We start from the raw sequence: 24,311 nt of genomic DNA, 5'->3' as shown, positions 1-24,311 counted from the left end.
TGAAACATGGACATTACGCCGCGCAGACTGGACAAAGCTGGAGGCTTTCCACACAAAATGTCAACATGGTACATTGGGCATAAAGTGGAGTGACTTCATCTGTAAATGCAGATGTTTATGGTTGTTAGGGTCTACAGACTGCTGGGGCCATTGTCCGCAGGCGGCGCCATACGGTTTTCGGACATGTCGCAAGGATGCCACAAGACGTTCCAGTGAACGCCATTCTCTGGGTGGCTTGTAACATCTGGGATAAAATTCCACGAACCGAGGGGTGGAGGCAGCCCAGAGGCAGAGCCTCTATTACATGGGTTCATCAAGTCTGTTCCAATGTTGGACTTTCAGTCCGTCAAGCCTTCATGGTTGCGCAGGAATGGACCAGATGGCGAACGATCACTATGGCCGACTGTCTGGCTAAGCGTTGAAGAGAGAGAACCCTTTGTATACACAGCGTTATGTCAGTGGGAGGGCTTCTCTCGTTGACATAGCTACTGTCTCTCGTGGAGGTGGATTAACTGCACCAACGGGAGAACTTCTCCCGTCAGCTTAGTAGCATCTTCGCTGAAGCACTACAGTGGCACAGCTGCACCATTGTAAGTGTAGACTTGCCTTCACGGACAGAGGGATCCACTGTCTGCTACAATGTTCCTTTTTACCTCCCAAGTGGTTTCAATGTTTGCACTGTAATCTTTGATGGTTTTCCATTGACTTTTCTGTATTGTTGCAAGGGTGGACAATTAAATACAGTACATAATCCCACTTGCTCGAATAGGCCATCACCGAGACACATGATTCCCTGGTGACTCACTTTCACTCCAAGACCATAAGGGCATAATTTTCAATATAGTTACATTATTCTTTAAATATTATCCATACACACATCTTGTAGTGATTATCAGTATTGATAAGTTGCAAGCTTTCAGTAGAGAACTCACGTGCGACCCTTCATGGATAAATGCCATGAAAGTGGTATATTAGGTGTAGTGAGTTTATAGGGTTAGGTCAGGAATTGCTTGTAAAGAACAGCGAACCTTTTGCCCATTGGCACCAACGGGCCTCTGTGTCACACCCTTCTCTAACTTTTTTTAGAGACCATCCTCAGGAATAGCTGTATGACTGGCACTGGTAAGCTCACAAAAAGCCCAGGCACTCTTTAAGCAATTGTTTAATGGATTTCAAGTTTTTTGTCCATACATGAAATCTTTCTCCCTCATATGGGATGTGAAAATCTATTCCAAACATAAATTAATGTGTTTGGATAAGCCCATTAGAGTCCTTACCACTCTCAAATTTAAATGGGGCATTTTCCAGTACTGCTGCTGCTTCCTGCCACTCCAGGTGAAGTACCATTGATGACCTGCCCTTCTGTCTACTATGATTGGCCCTTCCTCTGCTCCAGTTACAAGGGTGAGGGGGGCCACCATGTTGGCTTCCACTTCTCTTACATGCATGCTTGGTGTTTCCAGTAGGAACAAAGACACTTCATTTCATTAATGGCAGAACAGACATTAAAACTAATATCCCCTTTTGATGCCTGTGGTTTTGCTACTGGTAACTCACTGTCTATATAAGCATGCTGGGCTGGACGGCATGGGATCATGCATTCCATCCACAAGCCTTGGTCATTCTCACCACATAGCAAATATGGCCCTTCTGATACCCTAAATCTAAATTCCTCATCATGTCACAGCTATCCCATCCCTATGTGGCATTTGCCCTTGATATGATGTCCATGGGTTTGAGAAGGGGGGAGTATATTGGTGTCTGTTCCTTTTGCATAGTCCACTTGCATATATAGAAAAGGTTGGAGTCTAATTATCCAGAGTCCTAGCTACCTTGAGTTTGCTGAGGTTTATTTTCCTTCTGTTTTTTCATCAGCATCTCACACACACACACCCCCCCCGCTTCTTGAAATAGAAGGGTGAATGCATCCACATATTTCTAATTTCTTAACAGCTTTTGATAAATGGGCTCCAAGTGGCCTGTCAATTCCTGCATATGGTCCCCTGTCTTCAACACCTGTGTCCCCTATATCCCTCTCAGTAAAGAGGGATATGGTGTCTGATAGTCCACCTTTGTCTGCTAAGCACTCCACTGCTACTTGGTGTTGGGGTTCACAGCATATTCTAGTACATCCAGCTTTTTGGACATCTGCTTCTACAGTTCAGGGACCTGCTGAGAAAGACCATCTCTACTCCATACCTGTTCCAATAGTGCTCTTCCTCCTGAGGAGGAACTATCCATGTCAGGCAGGTGCCCTAGCCTTTCACACAGGAGAGGAGCCAGTGAGTCCACTAATACTACTAGCCCCTTACAGGGCTGCTTCTCAGCTGCCCTACACCTGGGTATATCTGCAGCTACCTGCGGCGTGAAGCCAGAAGCAGTGCTGCTGTTCATCTCCCATGTGTTTCCAACCCTATAGCTTAGGGATCCCATCTGGGCTATTTGCATGCTCCTGCAGGGAGGCTCTAACGCAATCACCCTTTGGATGCCACTTTTCCCCACCTCCGCCTCCATGCCTGAGTCCCATTGTTTCCTGATATAAGGACCTTGGGTCCTGACCCTCCCCCCACTCTTTGTGGTTCACTTTCACACCCCAATAGCAGAAGGAATTAATTCCTCCCTTTTGAAACCTGCTGAACGAGGGGTTCTGACTCACCACCTGCTGTCAGAATCCTGGGTCTGTCAGTCTCTGTCCATCAGCAGACCTCTTTTCCCCTCGCTGTGGTGGTGGTTTCTTGCTTCCACTCCTTGATCCTTCCCATGCCTCAGCAGGCTCCCCCACACCTGTGCACAGCCAGCTCTCCTCACTCCAGGGGAAAGGTCACTGCCCGCTTCCACTAGCCTGTAGGTACACAAATTCTGTTCCTTCTTGGGGGGCGGGGGCTGTCTAAAGCCAGTGATTGCTTCACAAAGCTCAGCAAAGAAGTGACTTCAACCGCAGATCACAGGAGGGAATGGTTGGGTACTCCCGACTTGGCAGTACTGACCCTGTTACTGGCCCCACCTGGCTGCCCAGACCCTCTCTAGCCCACTGAGGTGGAAGGCACCATTCTAATTCCTGCTGCTGTGGCCGCAGCCACTGCGCCCTCCGAGCATCCAACTGCTGATGCTACCCGTGACTGCATGGCTTCCATAGCCCACCACTGCTGTCACCTAGCTCCCTTTTCTCCCATGGGGGCAGTCCCAGAACTCAGCCATGTTGCCCCAATAAGCATGGGACAAGGCAGTCACAGAATCAGCTGCAGTAACGTGGCCCCCACTTGAATGCTGGAGGCAGGAGTCACAGACTTGTCCACCATGGCTGAGCCCCTGTGAGTTAGCAGAGGGCCAGCAGTCCTGGCCATGGTAAGGTAGCCACATAGGGTGGGGGAAAGGTGGGGCAGTTCCAGGCTGTCCTGCAGTACTAAAATGATCCCTACCCTTGTGATTGCTTGTTATCCACACATTGGCACTTGTCCCCTGATCTCAGCACTGCCCACTCTGGATGAAGTTATCTGGCAGCAGCTAATGGGCAAGAGGCTTTTGAAAACTCCAGGAAGAGTTTAAATAGATTGGGGGAGGGGACTGAGGGAGCAGCCAAGAGCCCATCAACCCAGCCACTGGGAGGAGCTGAGCAGGAGGAGGGGCCCACTTCTGCCTCATCAAGCATATGCTCTTGCTCTTGCTTCCTCCCTCCCTTCCAGGCACTTACCAGTCCAGTCAATAACCCCTCTTGCTGATGCAGGGGATGTGTGAGGGGGTATTTCCTTCCCACGTCCCCTGCAACAATCATGGCGGGATTTTGTGTCTCTTTATTTTTCTTTTGTTTTTCTAATACTGTCTCTTCTCCTATTATGCTTTTTCATCTCTTTCTCCCTTCTTGCTTCATTTCCTTTTCCTGCTTCTTCCTTCTTCTTTCATCATATTCGCTGTATTTACTTACATTATAATGTAAAAATTATATAACACTTTAAAATGTATTTTAAATTAATGCATTTTATATTATAAAGGACTTTTTGTTGTTGTTTTGAACATATTCTGCTAAAAAGAATCACAAAAGGTAATTTAAAGTACTTTTCCCACTCCCACTATAGCTATCTTTATTTTTCATATAATTCGGTTTGATGTTTAATATAGTTCAAAATACTTAATTACAAAATTGCAAACTAGTCTAGCCACCAGTGATGGCATATTAAAGCTAAAACTTGGGGCTGTGTCCGAAGAAATAGTATATATGAGAGAAAGAGATGAGGAGAAGATATGAAAGTAGAAATGTAAGAAGAGAAAAAAGTGTGTAAGGAAGGGCAGAAAGATAAAAGAAACAGTTAAAGAAGAGGAAGATGAGGTAGACAGGAGGAATGCTGAGGATAGGGAAATTGAAGCAAGTAGAATAAGAAAACAGATGGTAGCAAAATCAAAGAATAGAAAAACAGATGGCAGAAGAGTCCACTTTGGCTTTTTGTAAAGGTTTCTAGAATCTGGATACCCATTATCACTCCAGGCTTTTATAGCAACCTCCAGCTATCATTAATTCTTGCTGCACTGCATTGAACCAACTGGATAGAGAAGGTTAACTTGAAAAACTTCCATTAGTGAATTGTACAGTACTTGAGACATTTCTTGGAAATGAACTAGTGTTCTGATGTTTTGAGCTAGGGGTGTAGTTGTTAGCTAAAATGTTGGTTAGCTTAAAGACACATTTCCAAAAGTAAAGAAATGAGGCTGAATCTGAATTGATGCAGTTTGTGGAGGGGTTTTTTTATCTGTAATGGGTGAAGCAGGAGATCTATTATTGGAAGATGCAAAGTAGATTATAGAGCATAGCTGAATCCCCAAAGAAAGATGTGGTATTATAGGATTATTAGAATTCCGTTTTTATTAGTAGAGACAATTCTTTTATATGTAAAATGTTATAGACTGTTCTAGGGAAGTAGAGCTCCATCTAGTGTTACGTTATAATGTGCTTATTACTTGTCATTCATATGCTCTCCATACTATGTAAGAATAAGCAGCTTAACATGAATGGCAGTTTTTAATTTATGTTATGTACAGGCACCATATTAAATGCATTAGTATTTTTGACATTGAATAGACTTTCCAGTCTTTTCCCACTTGAATATAGTTATTCAGATTGGATAATTGTGGTAGGGGACATTTTGTTCATTGCATTGTAGCAGTGTGATTGACAATTTTATATCACTGTTTACAGCTTTGTAATGAGTGAAAATAGCCTTTGTGCTACGTACGCAATTTTTTTTAAATGCTAAAGCCAAACAATCTGACTCCAAGGTCAGTTTACATTGTACCTAATCTGAAGAACATGGACACATAGGTCAGGGAAGTGGGATTTTTTTTTCCAAAATAAGGAGGAAAAACTCCCTCCCTTCAGTTGGATAGACAGCTAGAGTCCCATGCCTGTTAGCTACTCTCCCATCAGCTTCAGTTCACTAGAGTTAGGGTAGCCCGCAAAACAGGTTCTATTCCATGACTTTCTTTCCCTGTTTTCCATTAACTCTCCTTTCTCCCTTGGTAGTTCTATAATACTTCATTGGGTAGAATTTTTTTTTGTTACTTTTTGCAGCAAGTTGACTTTTCTTCTGTAAGGTCATCCTTCTTTAGAACCAGTAACCACAGCTTTCTGTAGTCTGAGGCACTCAAAAAGCCTCAGATGATTTGGGCTTGCTAGAGCTGATGTGTTCAGTAATACTTCATTGTTTTCAAATATTCTAAATAGTGAGATTTCTGCCCTTACAGTTAATTTACAGCTGCTATTGGCTTATCATCTCTTCTCATCACTGCAGAGTTAGGCTGGGTGATCGGCACATGGGTTAACCTAGCCCAGGTGTAAGCAGCCATGCTGCAAAACCCTACCCAAGCTACCGTGCTGCACTCCCCCACGTGTGTCTTTAGGACTTCTGGGGGCATATCCCATGGTTCTTTATGCTGCAGCAAGATGAGCCACTCTGATTCTTTCCCTGCCAATTGTGGGAAAATATTTGTCTTTCTGGGGACTTTGGGGTGGGGGGAAATTGTGGAAAGGCATAGGAGGACTGTCAGCAGTCGCATGATTTATCCTGCGTCTGCAGTGCAAAAGTGGATAGGTTACCAGTCCAAGTGGAAGGGGAATCCAGGTTCTAGCCCACACCCCCAGCCACATGCAGTTTGAAAGCACCACTTAATGCCGGTGTGAGGTTTTTGTGTATGGACACAAAAGTAAGAACCCAGGCTAATTCTGTGGTGAAGACATACCCTAGGAGATCCTAAGTAGGTAGTCATCTTTGTCTAAAACTTCATCTTTATTTATCCCTGAGAGATCTTCCTTCCTGCATTCAGAGAGAATGTGCCCAGAGAAATCTTCCTGATGTCACGTATAAAATTCTAGGAAATTTAGTTCCATTTTAATAATGGTGAGCTTGTCATCTAAAATCACCCAAACAGAATGGGAATTGCAGATGTTTTTTTCAAAGATTTAATTTGCATGTGTACTCTCGTTTACCCACAGCTCAATAGTTATGACATGTTTCTATTATATGTTGACTAATCTGATACAGCACAGTGTTGTAAACCTCACATATTAATGAATACGTTACCATTACAGGAAAACGATATTTAAGTTAAAAATATTCTGTTGGTAAAACGGTATAAGCCAAAAATTAATGCCTAAATTAGCTAACATCAACATTTGCTTTAATGATCAATCTAGGGTAGATAGTTTGGTTAAGTTGGAGAAGTTTTGAGATTTCTGATTTGGAATTTGGAATGAATCAACCTAGTCAATAGAACACGAATTCCCATTACAATGTAAGCCCGAATTCTGAAACTTGCTTCACATAGGCAGGAGTCAGTGGTGTTGTGCATACGTCCAGGAGTGCACCCAAAGCTCAAGGATCAGACCTTAATTCAGCACTGTGTGGTAGGCTCTGCTGAAGAGACTCAGGACTATAATTGCTGTGATGTTCAGGGCCATGATTGAGATCCTAACAATACAACAGTTTTAGCCACTCCTGTTTGCTAGCTCCTCTGGTTGCTTAGGAGTGGGCTTTTTAAAGCCCTGGACTTCCTGAGTATGCCCGCCCCTGGTTAAGGGTTGAGGGATGGTAAAGGGCTTAGGGATCAAAGCCTCGTTAAGAAGCTCTCAGCCTTGCCTAGCAGGCTGCTAGGCTCAGCGCACACACGGTCAGCACACGGTCCCCCAAACAAACAGACCACAGGGTATATTTCACTCAAGCAGCAAGCACACCACAAACACACACACTACAGACAACAAACTTACCCAAAGGGTAATATAATCGCTCCTCCTTCACCTGGAGAACTCCCTCGCAAAACTCCGATTAGCTCCTGTTCACTAGCTCGCAATCAAACAAAGGAAGTATTTCTTCACACAGTGCACAGTCAACCTGTGGAACTCTTTGCCAGAGGATGTTGTGAAGGCCAAGACTATAACAGGGTTCAAAAAAGAACTAGATAAATTCATGGAGGATAGGTCCATCCATAGCTATGAGCCAGGATGGGCAGGGATGGTGTCCCTAGCCTCTGTTTTCCAGAAGCTGGGAATGGGCAACAGGGAATGAATCACTTGATGATTACCTGTTCTGTTCATTCCCTCTGGGGCACCTGGCATTGGTTGCTGTCGGAAGACAGGATACTGGGCTAGATGGACCTTTGGTTTGACCCCATATGGCCATTCTTATGCTAGTAAAGAGCATCTTTGAGATGCTTACATAGCTCCTACCTCCACACCATGCTGATATTAGCAACTGTTATCCATCACTTCGCTTTCATAAGCAATGAAAAGTAGGGTTGGAGGACTATATAGACCACAGGTACACAGCAGAAATATAATGAAATTCAGTGCTGGTGATCTGCCAGAGGTGATGTGGCTTTCATTATATTGAACATGGTTTATCAATGAAGAGATTATTAAAAGTTAAGATAATTCACTTTTTGCTTCCTTACTTACTGGGCCAAATTCAGTCCTTGGGCTACACATTTAGTCAAGTTTTATCTGTTTTTCTCAGTTCTTTTACTGTGATACAGATGTATGTCCAAAAAGCCAATAGCAAGAAAAAATTATAATGGTTTTATATTTATGCCCGCCTCAAAAAAAAAACCTGAGTTCATGTTTCTGGGGTTGTTTAATGCTGGGGGGAAAAACAAGAAAGACCTGAATTTTGCCTGTGTAACTAGATGGCCTTACAGTGTCACAATTATTATTTCTTTCAGGCTTACTTTCATTTGGGGATTAATGACAAACTGGGATTATCTGGAAGACCCGACAGGCCTATCGGATGCCTTGGAACATCAAAGGTCATTGCAAGAAGTGACTGATTTGTATTACTATAATTAGCATGTACTCCAGACAAATTTTGGATTATTTTGTGGAGACAGAATACTATTTAAATTGTTGAATTTACTAAATGTAATCTTATTTTCTGCATGTAAATCGTATTGTTTATTATAAAATGTTTTTAATATAGTTTGTAAACTCATTAAGGACAGAGCATAAACTATCTCACTATTAAATTATTTCACGCCTTACCTAAGCACCTAATTACAGCAATACTTACTCATCCAAGACAAGCTTGATCATGATTGGGTGAACCGCTGTGATTAAAAAAGAATGTGGATTTGCTCACTGTGTAAGAACAAGGATTCTTCAAATTAGATTTTTCAGTTGTCCTTTTTGCAGATCTTTATTACTTTGACAGTTCTGCAAGACTACATCTGTGTTTTCACTTTTTAAACTGTATTAATGTTAGTTTCATATATTTTAAAGAAATGGGTAATGTTAGCTTTTTCTTCCTACAGATTTATCGAATACTAGGAAAGACTGTTGTTTGCTACCCAATCATTTTTGACCTAAGTGACTTCTACATGTCTCAGGATGTTATGCTGTTGATTGATGACATTAAGGTATTTATCTGTTGTTTATCTTATGCAACCTGATGAAATAAGTCCTATATTAAGAATAAATTGTGCTGTTCTAAAGGTTTGATGAAATGTAGGATTGAAAAAGGGGGATGAAAAAATATATAGTCTGTAGACCTTACTATATAATGTAAGACAAGCAAAGTTATGGTGGGAAGAACAATGCAAATATTAGCATTAATATACTATTAGACCAGTGCAGACCCTAGTGGATGTTCTACGGTGGCAGAAAGCTAACTCCAGGAGGGGATGAGAATGCAGTGGCACAACATGCACGAACCCCTGTTTTCCAGGGAAACTCAAGTGCAGCCCCAAAGGCAGACACATTTGGCAGATGCAAGGGGCATGGCCAGTTCACTTTAGGGATGCTTTGATTGAAAGCCTCATCTGGTGGGGCTTTTCTGGAACCCTGGCTACAAATTAAAATTTGCCTTCCTTGGGTGAAACACAGTTAAGGGCAGCAGTGCAGCTATGTGAATAACTGGTTGTTCAGTTTGCAGCAAGGACTGGAACCTGGCTATGACCCTCCCAAATCAGTGCCCTGGCCACTAGACTGTAGGGTCATTCCTCTCTCTCTCTGGTCTGTTGAATATTTAATTATTTATGCAAAGTGGAACGACATCAACAGGAGAAATTGAGAGAGACCCACCCTAGAATACTTTATAGCCCTGTAGGCAGGGCATTCATCTGCAAGTTCAAATCAGGCAAAGTAGGGATGTGAATCTGGGTCTTCCATGTCCCAGGTGAGTGCTCTAACCATGGGGCTATCAGGTATCAGACCACTGCCACCCCCTCTTCAGTTTCAAAAATGGCACCTAAGGCCCCTTTTGAATCTATCCTGACTTTTTTTTTTTTATTGATGAAACTAATCAGTGAATTCATGTCAAATAGGGGATAGTTTCAGATGACCTCTAACTGCATTTTTCAGCAAATATTCTATTTGAAAAAATGTCACCCAGTTCTAGTGCCAGCATCACCTGCCTTATTCCCCCATCCTCACAGTGAAATGACCTGGGCTGCAGCAGCTACTTCTGGTGTATAAAAGGTGCCAATGATCTCCCCTGCACTTTCACTCACTATTCACATCAGAACCCTCTTTATACAGATCAATAGATGTAATCCAATATTTCATTCTGCTCAGACTGGTGACTTGGTTGGTTTGTGCCTAACCTATAATGAGAGCAATGTTGTTATAAAGCTGTGGCTATGTAGTGTTTGCAAATTGCTTACATTCTGCAAAAAAAAGAAATAAATACATAACTGAAAAAATTAATTGTTTGGGATTTGTAATCTGTTGGGTTTATAGCAGTACCCTTTATTTTAAGTTGTTTGTTATAGTTACAATATATTGTACTGTATGTTTCCTCGCATGAATCACATACACTTTTATGTTTACCTAGAATGCATTACAGTTCATTAAGCAATATTGGAAGATGCATGGTCGCCCCCTGTTCCTCGTGCTTATCCGTGAGGATAACATAAGGTACGGAATACATGTGAAGATCATTATTTGTAATGTGATTTTTCACATTTTTAATATTAATGTGTTTGTTTTTAAAATTATAGGGGAAGCAGATTCAATCCAATATTAGATATGCTGGCAGCCTTTAAAAAGGGAGTTGTTGGAGGAGTGAAGGTTCATGTTGATAGAGTGCAGGTATTTTTTTTTTTTTCCTAAATGTTGCATTCATACTCTGGCAGTAGTCTGTGTTAGTCCATGAACTGTGAATTATTTCTACAGACATTTTATTCTATCAAAATTCTTTGGTTTCTCATGTGACTTTTTAATACCTCACTGAGTGTTATAAAATTAAAGATAAGATAAAGTCAAGGGTTCTGCTTTTCTTTAAAGCCCTTTGTTAAGTTTCTGTACACTATAAATCATGCTTTCTCTAAACAGGAGCACAGGGCTTTGATATTTTCAACAAAGGTCCTTTTAATGTGGCAGGAAATCTATTTTATTTTTACTGCCAGCCATCTGTCTTGTGGAATTTATCACAAAAGGGCAAGCCCTTGATATCAAGGGTTAAGGGCTCTATTCTGGGTCATATCAACAGCAGGGAAAAGTGTGTTTCACATGTTAACTAATGTTAAAATTCTAGCCAGTTTTAATACATTAGCTGTTCAAGATAAATCTTAAGGGGGAGACTAGGGTTTACCGCAAGCAGCTAAAATGTTAAAATTACAAAGAGGACATTCCTAGCTCTAACAGTAAAATAAATGTTTTCAATGACCATTTAAATAAACATTTGTAAATTACCTAGTTCATAAAATCTCTGGCTATCATAAGTTAGAGTTCCTGATGTAAATGTCATTGCCATCCATGCAAAGCACTGCCTGCAGGCTCCAGGGGGCTTTTGATGTTTATCTGGAATGCCTCCTTTTTATTACTTTGTATTTTATTAAATTGATGTATTGTCACAAGAAACATTTCTCAAACATTATCTACAGTGTGCTCTTACATTATTTTACACATTGTACTATTTCAAAGTCCTCAGTAAACCATTGTTCCCCTCCACATTCAATTCCTTTCCCTGAAGATTCTTTAAATAATTAATAAGCCTTTTAGAATTGTTTTATCTATTTGACAATCACTGCTGTTCATGTTGTCTGTCTTATTCATGAAGGGTGCAAAAACATTTCAATAACCTTTTTAACTGGCTTGCGTCTAGGATGGTTTTCATCGAGGTTGTGTTGTGCTGTGTCTTGGTATTCTGTGTGCTCTGGGTTTTCACCATGCAATTCCAATCATGGGCACCAAAAATTAGAGATGAGCATTGTTGATCAATGTGACACTAGTAAATAAAATTATATACTATGCCCCACACCCCTCAGTATCTCTTCACAATATATTTCTTTGAAAACCTACTGAGATTTTTCCAAGAATATATTGTTAAAGCAGCTGTGAAGGTAAGTAATCATTTCCACAGGATTCAGTATAATATATACTGACTAGGTTAGAGAGTAACAGCCGTGCTAGTCTGTATTCGCAAAAAGAAAAGGAGTACTTGTGGCACCTTAGAGACTAACCAATTTATTTGAGCATAAGCTTTCGTGAGCTACAGCTCACTTCATCGGATGCATACTTTCCACAGTATGCATCCGATGAAGTGAGCTGTAGCTCACGAAAGCTTATTCTCAAATAAATTGGTTAGTCTCTAAGGTGCCACAAGTACTCCTTTTCTTTTGACTAGGTTAGGTTTATAGTATATTAACTATGATACAGTGAATGTTTATTTCCTACTATAATTTTAAACTAAGGATGTGGAAACTGATTTGGGTGAAATAGGAGTCATCTTGAATCTTTGATTCCTCTCTCAACTCTAAACTTTTATTTGAGGTTTTGTAGAGTTTTAGGAAGTCTTGTTATCTCCTTTCCCCCTCCTCACCCAAAATTTGTAGGCACTGCTTATCAACTGAGGAGAATTATTTGTTAGACAGAAAATAATTTATATGTTCCTTTAGTCTAAGAATTGTCTTACAAACTTATCATACAGTTTGGTCAGCTGATATATTATGCCAAATGTGCAGAAAATGCAAGAATTTCCACTACAGGATGTGCAAAAGCTCAATCATTTAATCTCCTGAATATATTGTCATATTTTGGAAATTGTGCATTTCATTAAAGAGGAAAAAGTCCTGAAAAAGTGGCTGAAATTGCAAAGAGGTGGTAACGCATCATCTATTAAAACAATATACTTTATACTGCTTTTTCATAATTTATATTGAGCTTGTACATTTGTATGTACATGTCTGAACATGTACAGTTAGGCTTTAATATCTTAATTCACAAAAGGGGATGCACAATCTTTGCTTGTGACATGTACATTAAAATGTATTCATCCTTTCAGGCAACATATAATTAGGCTTGGCAGAATTCAGTTTTTATTTTTTCATAATTTTGACAGACAATATCTGTTTAATGACAGTAGATGCTGAGATTCAAAAAGTTAAAACTTTATAACCATTAAAACTTAAATTGTCCACATCACATGTCAAAATATACAAAGTAAATATTCTTAAATTAAACTCTAATAGTTCTCAAGCAGCATTTTTCTTTCTTTGCCTAACTGTAAATTTCAGTTATTATCGATGGAAATATTTTTTGTATGTTTGTATGTGTCTAGTAAAATGGACAATTACTTATTAAAAACCTATTCCTTACAAGCCTACAAATAATTTGTATGGTTTCCAGCACTGTTCTTAATCATTTTTACTTTCATTGTCTGTAACTGCTTCCATCATCAGCCGTGTTCCAGAGGATTATGTGTCATAAAGATGACTGGAGGACATCAGCAATAAAAACAAACAAAAAAAAGCAAGCAGCTTTTTATTTTCACAATCAACTCTCACAGTGTAATACTGTGGTATTTTACTATAAATTGTAAAATGAAAACTGAGTTTAAAAGTTCACAGGACATGCATCCAGTTTTTTTCTCCTATTGACAACTGTCAAAACACAATGCTTTTTAAGAAAGTCCTTTTTAAAACTGCTTTATTAGAACAGATTTTCTCTAGAAGTACATATATATGAAATTCATATGAATATCAAATGAATTAATTGTAATCAATAAGCATATTAAAATATTAATGACGGAATCTTAACGTTGTTAGAGAGAGCGCTAATATTTGTCTCTAGACGTATCTGTACATATGTATATATGTATGGGGACAAGAGGGAGGTACCTCTAGACTAAGGAATGACCTAAGAATAAGGAATCCCAATAGATTTGCTATGCTGGGAGTTGGGTGAAACCTTATTCAAACTTGTGGGCGTAACAGGTGCTCTTCATTCAAGATAAATGTAAAAAGCAATTAAATAGCCCAACTCCAGGAATTATGGCCCTGGGGCTTCCCCTCCTTGGGGGAGGTTGACTGGGGGCAAGACCTGCTCCCCCACCCCAGGCACCTCTGGAGCTCCTGGGGAGGGGAAGCCCCAGGGTCATGATTTATGGAGCTGGGAGGCTTGGGTCCCAGCTGCCTGGATGGGGGCTGGCTGGCCACGCAGTGGCTGCAGCTGGGATTGGGGCCCCAGAGGGACCCTCTGTCAGGCATGCCAGCAGTTAAGCCTACTCTCTGCATCCTGTTGGGCTCAGATGTGCTAGGAGCCACCATCTCCAGCTCCTGCCTCTGCTGTCTATGGCCAAATGTGGGCCTGGGTCCCCTGCCCTGTCCCCTCTTGGTGCACCTCTGCATACTAATGCATACTATAAGAGGAGAGAATGGCTACTTTACAATAACTGTGATTCTTCAGGATGATGATGTCAGTATGTTCCCATGACCTGCTCTCTATCCCTGCTTTTTGGATTCCTCAGCAATGTGAGGTACCTGCACACCTACAATGGGAGCCACACTGACTACATCTCAAAGAACCACAATTACTGTAGGGTATGTAATCAGTCTTTCTGTAATTGTAGAAAAAAGGCTATTATGATTTGTGGTGATAACATACTACACTTGCCACTCATACTACACTTGCTACTTGCAGGAAAAGGTGCATGAAAACTAAAAAGAAATTGGTATTTTAAAATATAGCAGTTTCTTATCAGTCTAACTCAAATGTTCCTGTTTAGTAGGGGGAAATTTGTTATGTTGTTGATCTCAGAATTGGTATGTGCAATGTACAGACTCATACTGTCTTGCTGAGTGCTTTTTTTTTTTTTTTTCTTCCTTCCCAGACATTAATATCTGGAGCAGTTGTTGAACAACTTGACTTTCTGAGAATCAGTGAAACAGAAGAGTAAGGATATGTGGGAGATCTAATTATGGTGTTTTTCACAATTAAAATATCTTCTGAAGTGTGGACAATTAAATAATTATTTTTTCAGGCCTCCCGAATTTAAGAGTTTTGAGGAGCTGGAACTTCCAAAACATTCAAAAGTCAAGAGACAAACTAGTACTCCAAATGTTTCTGAACTCGAACAACAACCAGAAGTAAATATTAATGACTGGAAAAACAGATCGACTTACGAGATTCTTGAGAAACTGAATGTAAGAAAATTGGAGAAATTGTTCTGTAGTTTAGTTCTAGTTCTCATCAGATGATTTTTTTTGTTTTAATTCTGCTAGTTAACAGCACGTTCTTCAGATGAACATGGTTAACATTGTCACCCCAGCAGCCACTCTCAACAGTTTTCTTGGCCAGAAACTTTATATTTCATTAAATGTTTATTGATTTTTTTTCATAAACAGATAATGAAAAGTACAAAAAGGTAAATGACTTTTGGCTAATATATGTTTCCAAATACCACATGCTTCACAGGGTCTTTAATAGAATTATACAATAATGCAGTTTTACAGCTTGTCAAAGCTGCAAGACCAGACAAAACCTACACAGAGATAACATGTTAGCATGGGGTAATAAAATAGGAGATGACGTACATAAATAGGGAGAGGAAGGAAGGAAGGGAAAAGAGAAGGGCTTAGGTGGAGTGGAGGTCTGGCATTCTTTGAGCACCCATCAACATTTTTTATCTAAATGCATCTGGAAACAGGGTCAATAATTCTTTAGATTCATATAATTGTTCTCCACAGTTTTTAAATAGAACGAGTAACTTCTGGCTGCTCCTACACTGATATTTGCTTCAAGAGTCTTCCCTCATTGTAGCCCTCTCCCCAGATGCCACAGAACCCTCTGAGCTGCCACATTCCAGCTAACAGTTTTCCATACTCCCTTTAATAGAATCCATATTATTTTTTTCTGGTAACACCTGAAATATTGTAAATGGGGAGAGATGGTTGCATCCCATATGAATAAATACCTCATATCTAGACTGCAGCTCCAAAAAAAACCCCAAAAAACAACAAAACCCTGAATGGTTGAAATCCACTAAGACAGACTGATGACCTTTTAGTGACTTTTGACGGTAAGATCAACTATATAAGTTTCAATTGGGTATTTTTCCTGTACCCAGAAACCAACAATGAATGAGTATTTCACATTTCAATATTCTGTCTTAGTGGGAACTTGGAAAACTATCATGTCAGTTAGTCATCTGATCACAAGCATTTGTTTTGCAAATGGTAGAGGTCAAGGGCACTGAGACAGGAATGATCTTTCTGAGCTAAGTGGTGCAACTTTATTGAACCTTAATATATGTCCTTAAAAAAGCCATTCTAAAGCAGCAGTGAAAAGAGAATTCCCAAACTCTACCAGTGTTGCTCTGCCACTCTTTCCTTCAGAGGAGATAGAAAATGAAGACAGAGATAATTATATAACTGGGGTATCACTAAGGTCCTGATCTGGTAAGGTGCCGAGAGCCCTCAACTCCCACTGAAAATCTAAATTTGGCTATTTGGTTACCATTGTAGGGGGACCAAATGAAGATTTAGCATTTGAGGAGAGGGGAGACTTTCTCCTTGAAATGTATGTTGTATGCTACTGCTAAAACAATTGTCTTCTGGTTCGTGTGGAATTTGTAATAACTGTGATGCCTTTTCTAGTGATTTAAATCTGAAAGTTGTTCTTTTTTAGGACTGCAATTGCCTAGCAAGTCAAGCAATTCTGTTGAGTATTTTGCTCAAAAAGGAAGGACCGAATTTCATCACCAAGGAAGGTGAGATATCCTTTCATGTGACTATTCTAAATATTAGAGGAGGCAGTTTTCTGTGTAGTTCTAATGAACATGAATAATGGATCTGGTTACAAAAAGTTGTGTAGCTATTTTCTTCTCCATTAAAGCAGTTTCTGTTTTAGATGGAAAATGCACATCAATATACTGTAGAGTGGAATGAGCTGTTAAATCTATTAACTCTTTTAAATTGTTTGCATGCAGCATGTTGCCTATTCATAATTCTGAGCAAACAATTTTTGTCAGAAAGAGTTTGATTTTGTATAATAAAATGAAGCTGAAGACAGGTTGTGTGTGCCTCTGCCTCTTAGTCTAAAATGTATCAGGAATCTTATATGGATCCTTATTTTGTAAAATCAGATTTTATTTCAAAATATTATCTATAGAGGTTATTCTGCTTCAGTTTTATATCAAAGTTTTGTATTAAAATGCAGAATTTAAATACACATAAGACATTGCGAAACATAAGATAATAATAATCCAATAATGCTAACCTAGATAGTGGTAGATTGGGACCAACTCTGCTTCCCTCAGGAAGCAAACGGATGGGAAGGGGAAAATAAGGGTTGGGGAGTGGGGGAGCTATGGCTCCATACAGGCCAGTAGTGTGAGCTGTACCTTTTCAAGGGCTGCTGTAAACTGTTTACCACCCCTCAACCCACAGACACATCCCAGAGAAAGAGCTGATCAGAGGTGGAATTAGGACTCTGCTTCACATTTTCTCCCTTGGATAATCATAGGGTATTATAGTTTACCCACTACTTTATTTCACAGAGCTCTACCTGAAGATGGTCTAATTCTATGTTAGTGCACATGATGGAGACTTGTAGTATAAATACACCTTATATGCAGTATCGCGGTATAATACACATCCTGGAAAGTACTAAAGAATACAACATGCTTCATTGTATTTTATTTTTTAACTTTATTTTTATTGTTTTTATTTAACAATATTGTTTTATTTAACTTTATTTTTATTTCTTTTGTGTTTATATTGTAAATATATATACAATATAAACACAAAACAAAACATATATGAATATATTCACAAGATGGAAATATCATATAAATAACAACATTCAGTATTCGTTATTTGTAAAACCTGGAAAACAAAACAAAAACAAGCAAACAAACAAAAACCCTTAATCCATAGAGGTTGTGCAGGGCATCAATTACTAAAGTGACTAAATAGATAAATAAGTGAGAACATGTAAGTGAACAGGGGGTTGGACTAGATGACCTCCTGAGGTCCCTTCCAACCCTGATATTCTATGATATCTTATGAGCATCAGGGACTAATATACTAAACTGCAAAAGTATGCAATAGTTTCATGTGTGACAAGACACCCTCATATTTCTTCCAAGTGTTTCTATTAGACACAATCATTTTTTCCATTAATGGAGTAGTAGAGAGCTCACTAAGCTAGTCGGTATATGAGGGAGGAATTGCAGTTTTCCATTTTCTAAAAATAACTCTTTTGGTCACTAAAATAGTTACTGCAGTCAATTTCTTAATGTTAACTGGTAATACCAACTCATCCAAACCCCTAAAATACACAAGCTTGGATCAGCAAAGATAGCAACTCTTAAAGTTTTTGAGAGTGCACTGAATAGGGTGTTCCAGAACACGTGCATTTTTGACAGGTATAAAGGATGTGTGAAAGGTTGATTCATTGTATTATAAAAACATGTTTAAGATTTTGTGAATTTTGGCCACTGTATCCAGACACGTGGTCTACTTCTGAACATCAGGAAGGTGTTCACCCTCCCACAACCCCAAATTGTCTGGAAAGTAATTTGTTGTGGGCTTAGACACCTCTGTAGCTTTCTGTGGTCATTACTCTGAATATGTAGTTTCTTGCTCTAATGGAAAATGTTCATAGGAAACCTCCCACATTGAAGGTTAGTTGCAACCAACACAATCACCTCATCTCCCTGATCCTCAGCTCATAATGAAGCAAGTACTCATCTGGAGACCTCTGGGCTTAATAAAATTCTTGCATTGCCTTCTGATCAGATAGTGCTAATCTGTGCAAATCAGAGGCCTCATCCAAGAAGAAGTAGTGGATAGTGATAACTTTATTAACTACTGATCTTGCATTAAACAGTACAAATCATTGACTAGAGTCCCTGGCCAGCTAATTTCTTAGGCTATCCCACACGGGCAGTGAGACTGACATTCAACACTGAATATGTGTTGTACACAATAAATAAATAAAATATTCTCTTCCTGCCTAACCTCCACTTCTACCAATAATGGTTTGAAGGACCTAAGTCCTTCCAGCTGACATGCCCAGGGCCTTCAGATTTACATATCCACAAGCTATGATCTTGCAGATCAACTCTCTCATGCACCCTACATTGCCTATTGAAGGGAGATTACTGCTACACCTCGGGGGTGGATATAAGTACATCTCATCTATGAATTTTAAATCTGATGGTTATTTCAAGCCTAAGGAATTGAATGGTTATCAGCACCCACTCTGACTTCTCACTGAGTGGTCCCCAGTGCAACTCCCAGTTCTCAATCCTTTACCATTGAGGCAAAATTAGTGCAGCAGGGCCTGTGGATTTGGGGGAAGGTGATATAGGAAACTAGTTCTGAGCAGTGCAATATTGTATAATAATGCATATTGAGCTATTATAACTGCTGCTGCATTACTAGTCTATTTGTAATAAAACTGTCAGACTTCATTTTCTGGACATTCTTACCAATGCCCATTTTTGGTCTATTTAAATCTTCAGACATCCTTCAAGGTAGTCATCAAAAAGAAAATCTTTGAAAAATAAGCCAATAATTCACATTTAGGAAAAGTTATTATATACTTAGCAACAGAAAAGAAACCAACTTTATTTTCTTATGTTTCATGTATTTTAGCTGGCTGCTTATATGAAAATTATAAAATGCTGTAGAACATTTGATTTATTGAGTTCTCTTATGGTATCCCAACAGGTTTGACGAAAATTAGTCAGAGTTACTTGAGTGGTGTCAAAGGACACAGGTGATGACTAGGTGGCAGGTTAAATTTAAACTTTAAAGTTAAACATGTACTTAAGTGCTTTACTGAATCTGGTCCAAAATTAACTAACATCTCTATCAAACTTATTTTATTGTTGCTGAATAAAAGTCACTACAGCTTTTATTTTTTTCATGTGTTTAGGTACTGTTTCTGATCAGATTGAAAGAATCTATAGACGAGCTGGCAGCAAAAAGCTCTGGTTTGTATATAATATCTTTGTGTTTCACTTTTGTTTGACAGATAAATGTTGTTTTCCGCGTGTTTACGAAACATAAGGCCAGATTTTTAGGTAATGTAAAGAAGCACAGCTCTACTGACTTCAGTTCAGCCATACCAGTTTACACCAGCTGAAGATCTAGCCTGTATCTCTTAGCATAAAGAAACAAATGGAAATTAATGTATATGTGAGGTACCTTGTTCCTGTCACAAATATATCACAAAGCAAATGGCTCAGTGATCAGAGCAATAAATGTTATTCTTCATAAATCGGTCTGTAGCCATGTGAAGACCCATTAGTATAAACTGTGATTGTCGACATTGTCCCTGAAATCAGGGTGACTGGTATTACTTTTTCTTGTAGAATTGTGTTAAAATATGTCCGTTTAACAAGTTGCATGGTAAACATACAGTACTAGTCAAATAAAAAGAATTAGAATTAGTAGGGTAATTGACATGGTCATCTTTTGGGGAGAATGTTACAACAGTATAAAATAATGGCTTTCAGTAGCAAGGCTGGTAGTCAAAAAAATTAAATTAATAACAAAAGTAGTTACATTTATGCAGCTTACTGCTTATTGTTCCTGAAGACATTTGGGTTAATGATGGCTTTACCAAAATAATTTTTAAAGGGTTGGGAAAGTAAAGTATAGTATTTACATGTAGTTTGAGTAATTGCTTTATTCAGACTGAAAGTTGAATAGAAATCTCATTATTTATTATAGAAAACAAGAGTTGAGCCTAAGATGAAGCCCACTCTCACCTTGTAAATACTGTTAACCAATAAGGTGTTTTTTTGGAAAAGATATTAATTACATGAATACAAGAATTGATTTCAGTTTTTTTAGTTTTAGTCAGTTAATAAAATGAAATGGACCTGTATCCACTTATAAACCAAATGTTTTCATTGTTGGTATTTTTAATACTTAGAAAACTGAGGCATTTTATAAAACTAAAATATGTAAAGTCTTATTTTTTATTTCTCTTTTATGATTGTCATACGACATACCTAGGTTGATGGTACGCTACAGTGCTGCATTTACACAGAAATTTGCTTCCTCTATAGCCACACATATTACTACTTTGCTGGTACATGGGAAACAGGTAAAGTGCACAGAGGTCTTAAATAGTGCTGCTTGAGATTTGTTGGCTTACTTGCATTTTGATGGATCAGCTAGCGCAGTTTTGAAATGCTTTGCTCTTGATTTTCAAAGAGTGCACACCATTTTTCACAGAAGTCAGTATCAGTTGGGTTGATGGATTTTGTACTAACTTTATTGAATATTGTAACTTGTTCGTTAACTCTCTTGATAAATGATTCTTTGCCGCTACAAACCCCATGTAAGAAAAGCTTAAACTTAGCTTAAACTTCAGTTTCCATTTTGTCATGAAATTATGATTTATAAAGTTAAATATTACTTTTTAATAGTAATAATACTGTGTAATTCTAGTTATTTTTGAAATTTGCAGCCAGTTTTAAACCCAGCACTTTACATGATTCCCTTCTTTTCATCGTTTACATATAAAATATTGCCTGGAGGCAAAAATTGTCAAAAATGTCATTTAAATATTTGTTGCACATGCTGTACTTACTCTTACAACAAAATTTTTTGCCTAATCTTTCAGTATAACTTTCTGAGAAGTTAAATGCTTTATTTCCTTTGCAAAGATTGAGTAATATGGTTTGCTTGAAAATTTCTAAATCTTTCAAAAACAAACCAAAACATCTACCAAAGAGAAATTTTTCACTAATTGCAAATTGGTGGCAAACAAAAACATTGGTGGCAAACAAAAACAGACATTCTTTGATAGAAGAAATAATGATAACATGCTGTTTTCTTAACATGTTGTGAGAGAAAAGAAAGCCAGCTGATTATTTGCAGTCCATAGTTTAATGAGTTCTAACTGTTCCCAATACAGCTATTATTGAATACTTGCTCTAGTGATTAATAAAAAAGAAAAACTGTATGAAGTGACATTTCAAAAAATTATATGTATATTCATGGTTAGTCTTTTGGGACTTATCAAATGTGGTGACAAAATTCAAACACATATTTGAATTCATTAAACTAGCATTTGATATCCAGTGGGATTGCTCTGTTTTCTGCCCTCAGGTCTGTTGTGCGCTTCGCAGCAAGCCTTTTAGGTAAACTAGTGGACAGCCTTGCACCATCTATTACTAATGTTTTAGTTCAGGGCAAACAGGTAAGTCTGCATTTTTCAGAATTGCATTCAGCAATGATGATCAAGAGAAAAAAATCTATATAGGCTCTTTCATTTTGTAGGTCTCAGATACTTTAAAAAGTACAAGACTCAAAAAGCTCATTTATTAAATAACAAAAGAACTGAGTAAAATAAAAATTAGTAAATATAATGTTCTGCATATACTTGTGCTAAGAAATGTATGCATATCTAATGAAGTTGAGAGCAACACAGAGTAGATAGTTGAGAAGACCAGAACTAGATGGGGAAGAGGAGAGAGATATGCTGCAATTAAAGTTAAGGGGGAATATATGTGAGAAATTTTAAGGAGGAATTAGTATACAAAAGGACATTGAAGCAAGTAGTAAAACATTATTTAAAGAAAAAGTTAATATATAGAACCTAAAAAGCTAAAAAGGATATTAGTAAATTGTGTACTATGAGTAGCCAGTAAGTGGGGAGCTTTTCACCATTCACATTTTTTTGTCTTTACACCTCTGCCTTAGTCCTAGACCCTAAATTGGACTATTGTTTGCCCTCCTGGCACAAAAAGTTTAAAGTAATTATAATATGATTATAAAAAGTTTCTTTCAATTCGAAAAATATATATATTGGGCCGTTTCATCATGAAGTTATTCCAAACACGAAGGGCTGGTAGCATGCTTCTGGTGCTATGTAGGAAAGTCAATGTGCATGTAGAGTGGTTTGTAGTTGCTTATTTTCACCTTTTTTTTATTAACCTGTCCTGGTCAAAACATTTTTAATGTAGATTTTTTTAAATGTCAGGAAGAGTGTGTGTTTCTCTGTTTCACTTACAGTAAATGAGAAATTTTAAAATTTTACATTTTTAAGCATGTTTTTCTTTTGGCTAACTAATCCAATATCTTGATTGCATTAGAATTTTAAAACCTAGAACACAATTTTGGAAAAAAAAATATTAAGAAAACAGTAACAAGAATCATGATTCCTTAATTTTAAGGAAGGCTTGCTAGAAAGTTATGACCTGGGAAAGGAAAGTACTATCTAGAAAAGTCAAACAGTCAAGGATACATGTTATCCAAACTGTTCCAAAATAAAGTGATGGCCTACTAAGGTTTCTTTCTGTTGGTCCAGTTATTCTTACCAATCAGTTGACACCACACTATATTTTGCCCCGAATGCAGTTTTAATACTACGAGGAAAAGCTTAGACTATGAAGTCTAACTTATAATTGTCATCTGTTGTTCCTGTTTTTTCCCCTACATTGTTGCTAATATGTTCTTAGGTGACTCTTGGAGCTTTTGGCCAGGAAGAAGAAGTTATTTCTAATCCCTTGTCTCCAGGAGTGATTAAGAACATCCTCTACGACAAGTGTAATTTACAGGATGAGAGGGAAGCTGTAATTCAACAAGAACTTGTCATTCATATTGGCTGGATCATCTCAAACTCACCTGAACTATTTAGTGGCATGTTAAAAATACGAGTTGGGTCAGTAACATGTCTTTGTTTCTTATTTTTTTATTATTTATTTGTATTATGGTAGCAACAAGATGCCCCAGCTAAGATCAGGGCCCTGGTGCGCAAGTGATTTATTTAAGCAAATATACTGAAGCTTTTATTTATTTATTATATTTTGCACTAAGTCTTAGTTTATTTTGCACTTAGTTTAATGTAACATGTATTCTGCTACAGTAATATTTCCAGCTAAATTAGAATTAGTTCAGGTAAATATCACATACATGTTCTTTTTCAGAGAATATACTTGTCTTTCCAACCCAAACTTCAGATCATTCAGCAGGATATAGTTCTTCTGTACTAGCTCTATTAAAACATTTTTATCACGCAAGTCACAGTAAGATTCACGTTACTCTGCCAAGCTGTATACAGTGTGCAGTATAATGATATTACTTTTATGCAGTGTTACATGGTGGAGTCACTTTATTACATCTAAACAAAGCTTTTAAAGTGGAGGCTATTTTCCGAGATTTTGTGATGCTATCTTTTCTTTCTCAAGTAGTTTCTGCTTGACTGCTGATTTACCTTTTTCAGATTTAATTTATATTATTTTTGTTGGATAACATCCTCATCTTCTGAATTACTAATTTTGTGCTGAAGCTTCTTAGATTTCATGTGAACTATATATGTTTAAATTATTCTAAAAATAGGTCCCCTGCTGTTTTATTTTTGCTTTTCTATATTCACCATATACTTTAGATGAGAAATATTACTTCTTTTCTTTAAATGCTATGTCAGTAAAGTTAAAAATTTAATTCTAGTATCATGTAAAATTGTATTTATGTACAGTAGAGGAGCATCATCATGAAGAAAAAACTTAATGGAAAGCTTAAACTTTCTTAGTTCTTGAAGTGATTGCACATGTACATTCCACTCTTAGTGTGGGTGCATCCAGTACATG

General features: G+C 38.1%; 1 protein-coding gene across 8 annotated transcripts in view; it reads left to right on the top strand.

Annotated features, from left to right (window-relative positions):
• Positions 1-24,311, top strand: part of PHKB (phosphorylase kinase regulatory subunit beta) — a 222,832-nt gene that overhangs the window by 172,517 nt on the left and 26,004 nt on the right. For 6 of the 8 annotated variants that reach the window (XM_043526045.1, XM_043526046.1, XM_043526047.1 and 3 more), the window contains 10 exons: positions 8,203-8,286; positions 8,788-8,892; positions 10,308-10,390; positions 10,474-10,564; positions 14,586-14,647; positions 14,736-14,898; positions 16,382-16,463; positions 19,640-19,697; positions 21,829-21,919; positions 23,181-23,383. In XM_043526045.1, coding sequence (XP_043381980.1) covers positions 8,203-8,286; positions 8,788-8,892; positions 10,308-10,390; positions 10,474-10,564; positions 14,586-14,647; positions 14,736-14,898; positions 16,382-16,463; positions 19,640-19,697; positions 21,829-21,919; positions 23,181-23,383 — 1,022 coding nt within the window. Of the gene's footprint in view, positions 1-8,202; positions 8,287-8,787; positions 8,893-10,307; positions 10,391-10,473; positions 10,565-14,585; positions 14,648-14,735; positions 14,899-16,381; positions 16,464-19,639; positions 19,698-20,727; positions 20,819-21,828; positions 21,920-23,180; positions 23,384-24,311 lie in introns of all 8 variants that reach the window. The other 2 variants (XM_037877750.2, XM_037877751.2) reach the window with 1 other exon arrangement.

The sequence above is a fragment of the Chelonia mydas genome, chromosome 12 (assembly GCF_015237465.2).
Source record: "Chelonia mydas isolate rCheMyd1 chromosome 12, rCheMyd1.pri.v2, whole genome shotgun sequence".
Taxonomy (NCBI): Eukaryota; Metazoa; Chordata; order Testudines; family Cheloniidae; genus Chelonia; species Chelonia mydas.
This window is presented reverse-complemented; position numbering and strand designations above follow the sequence as displayed.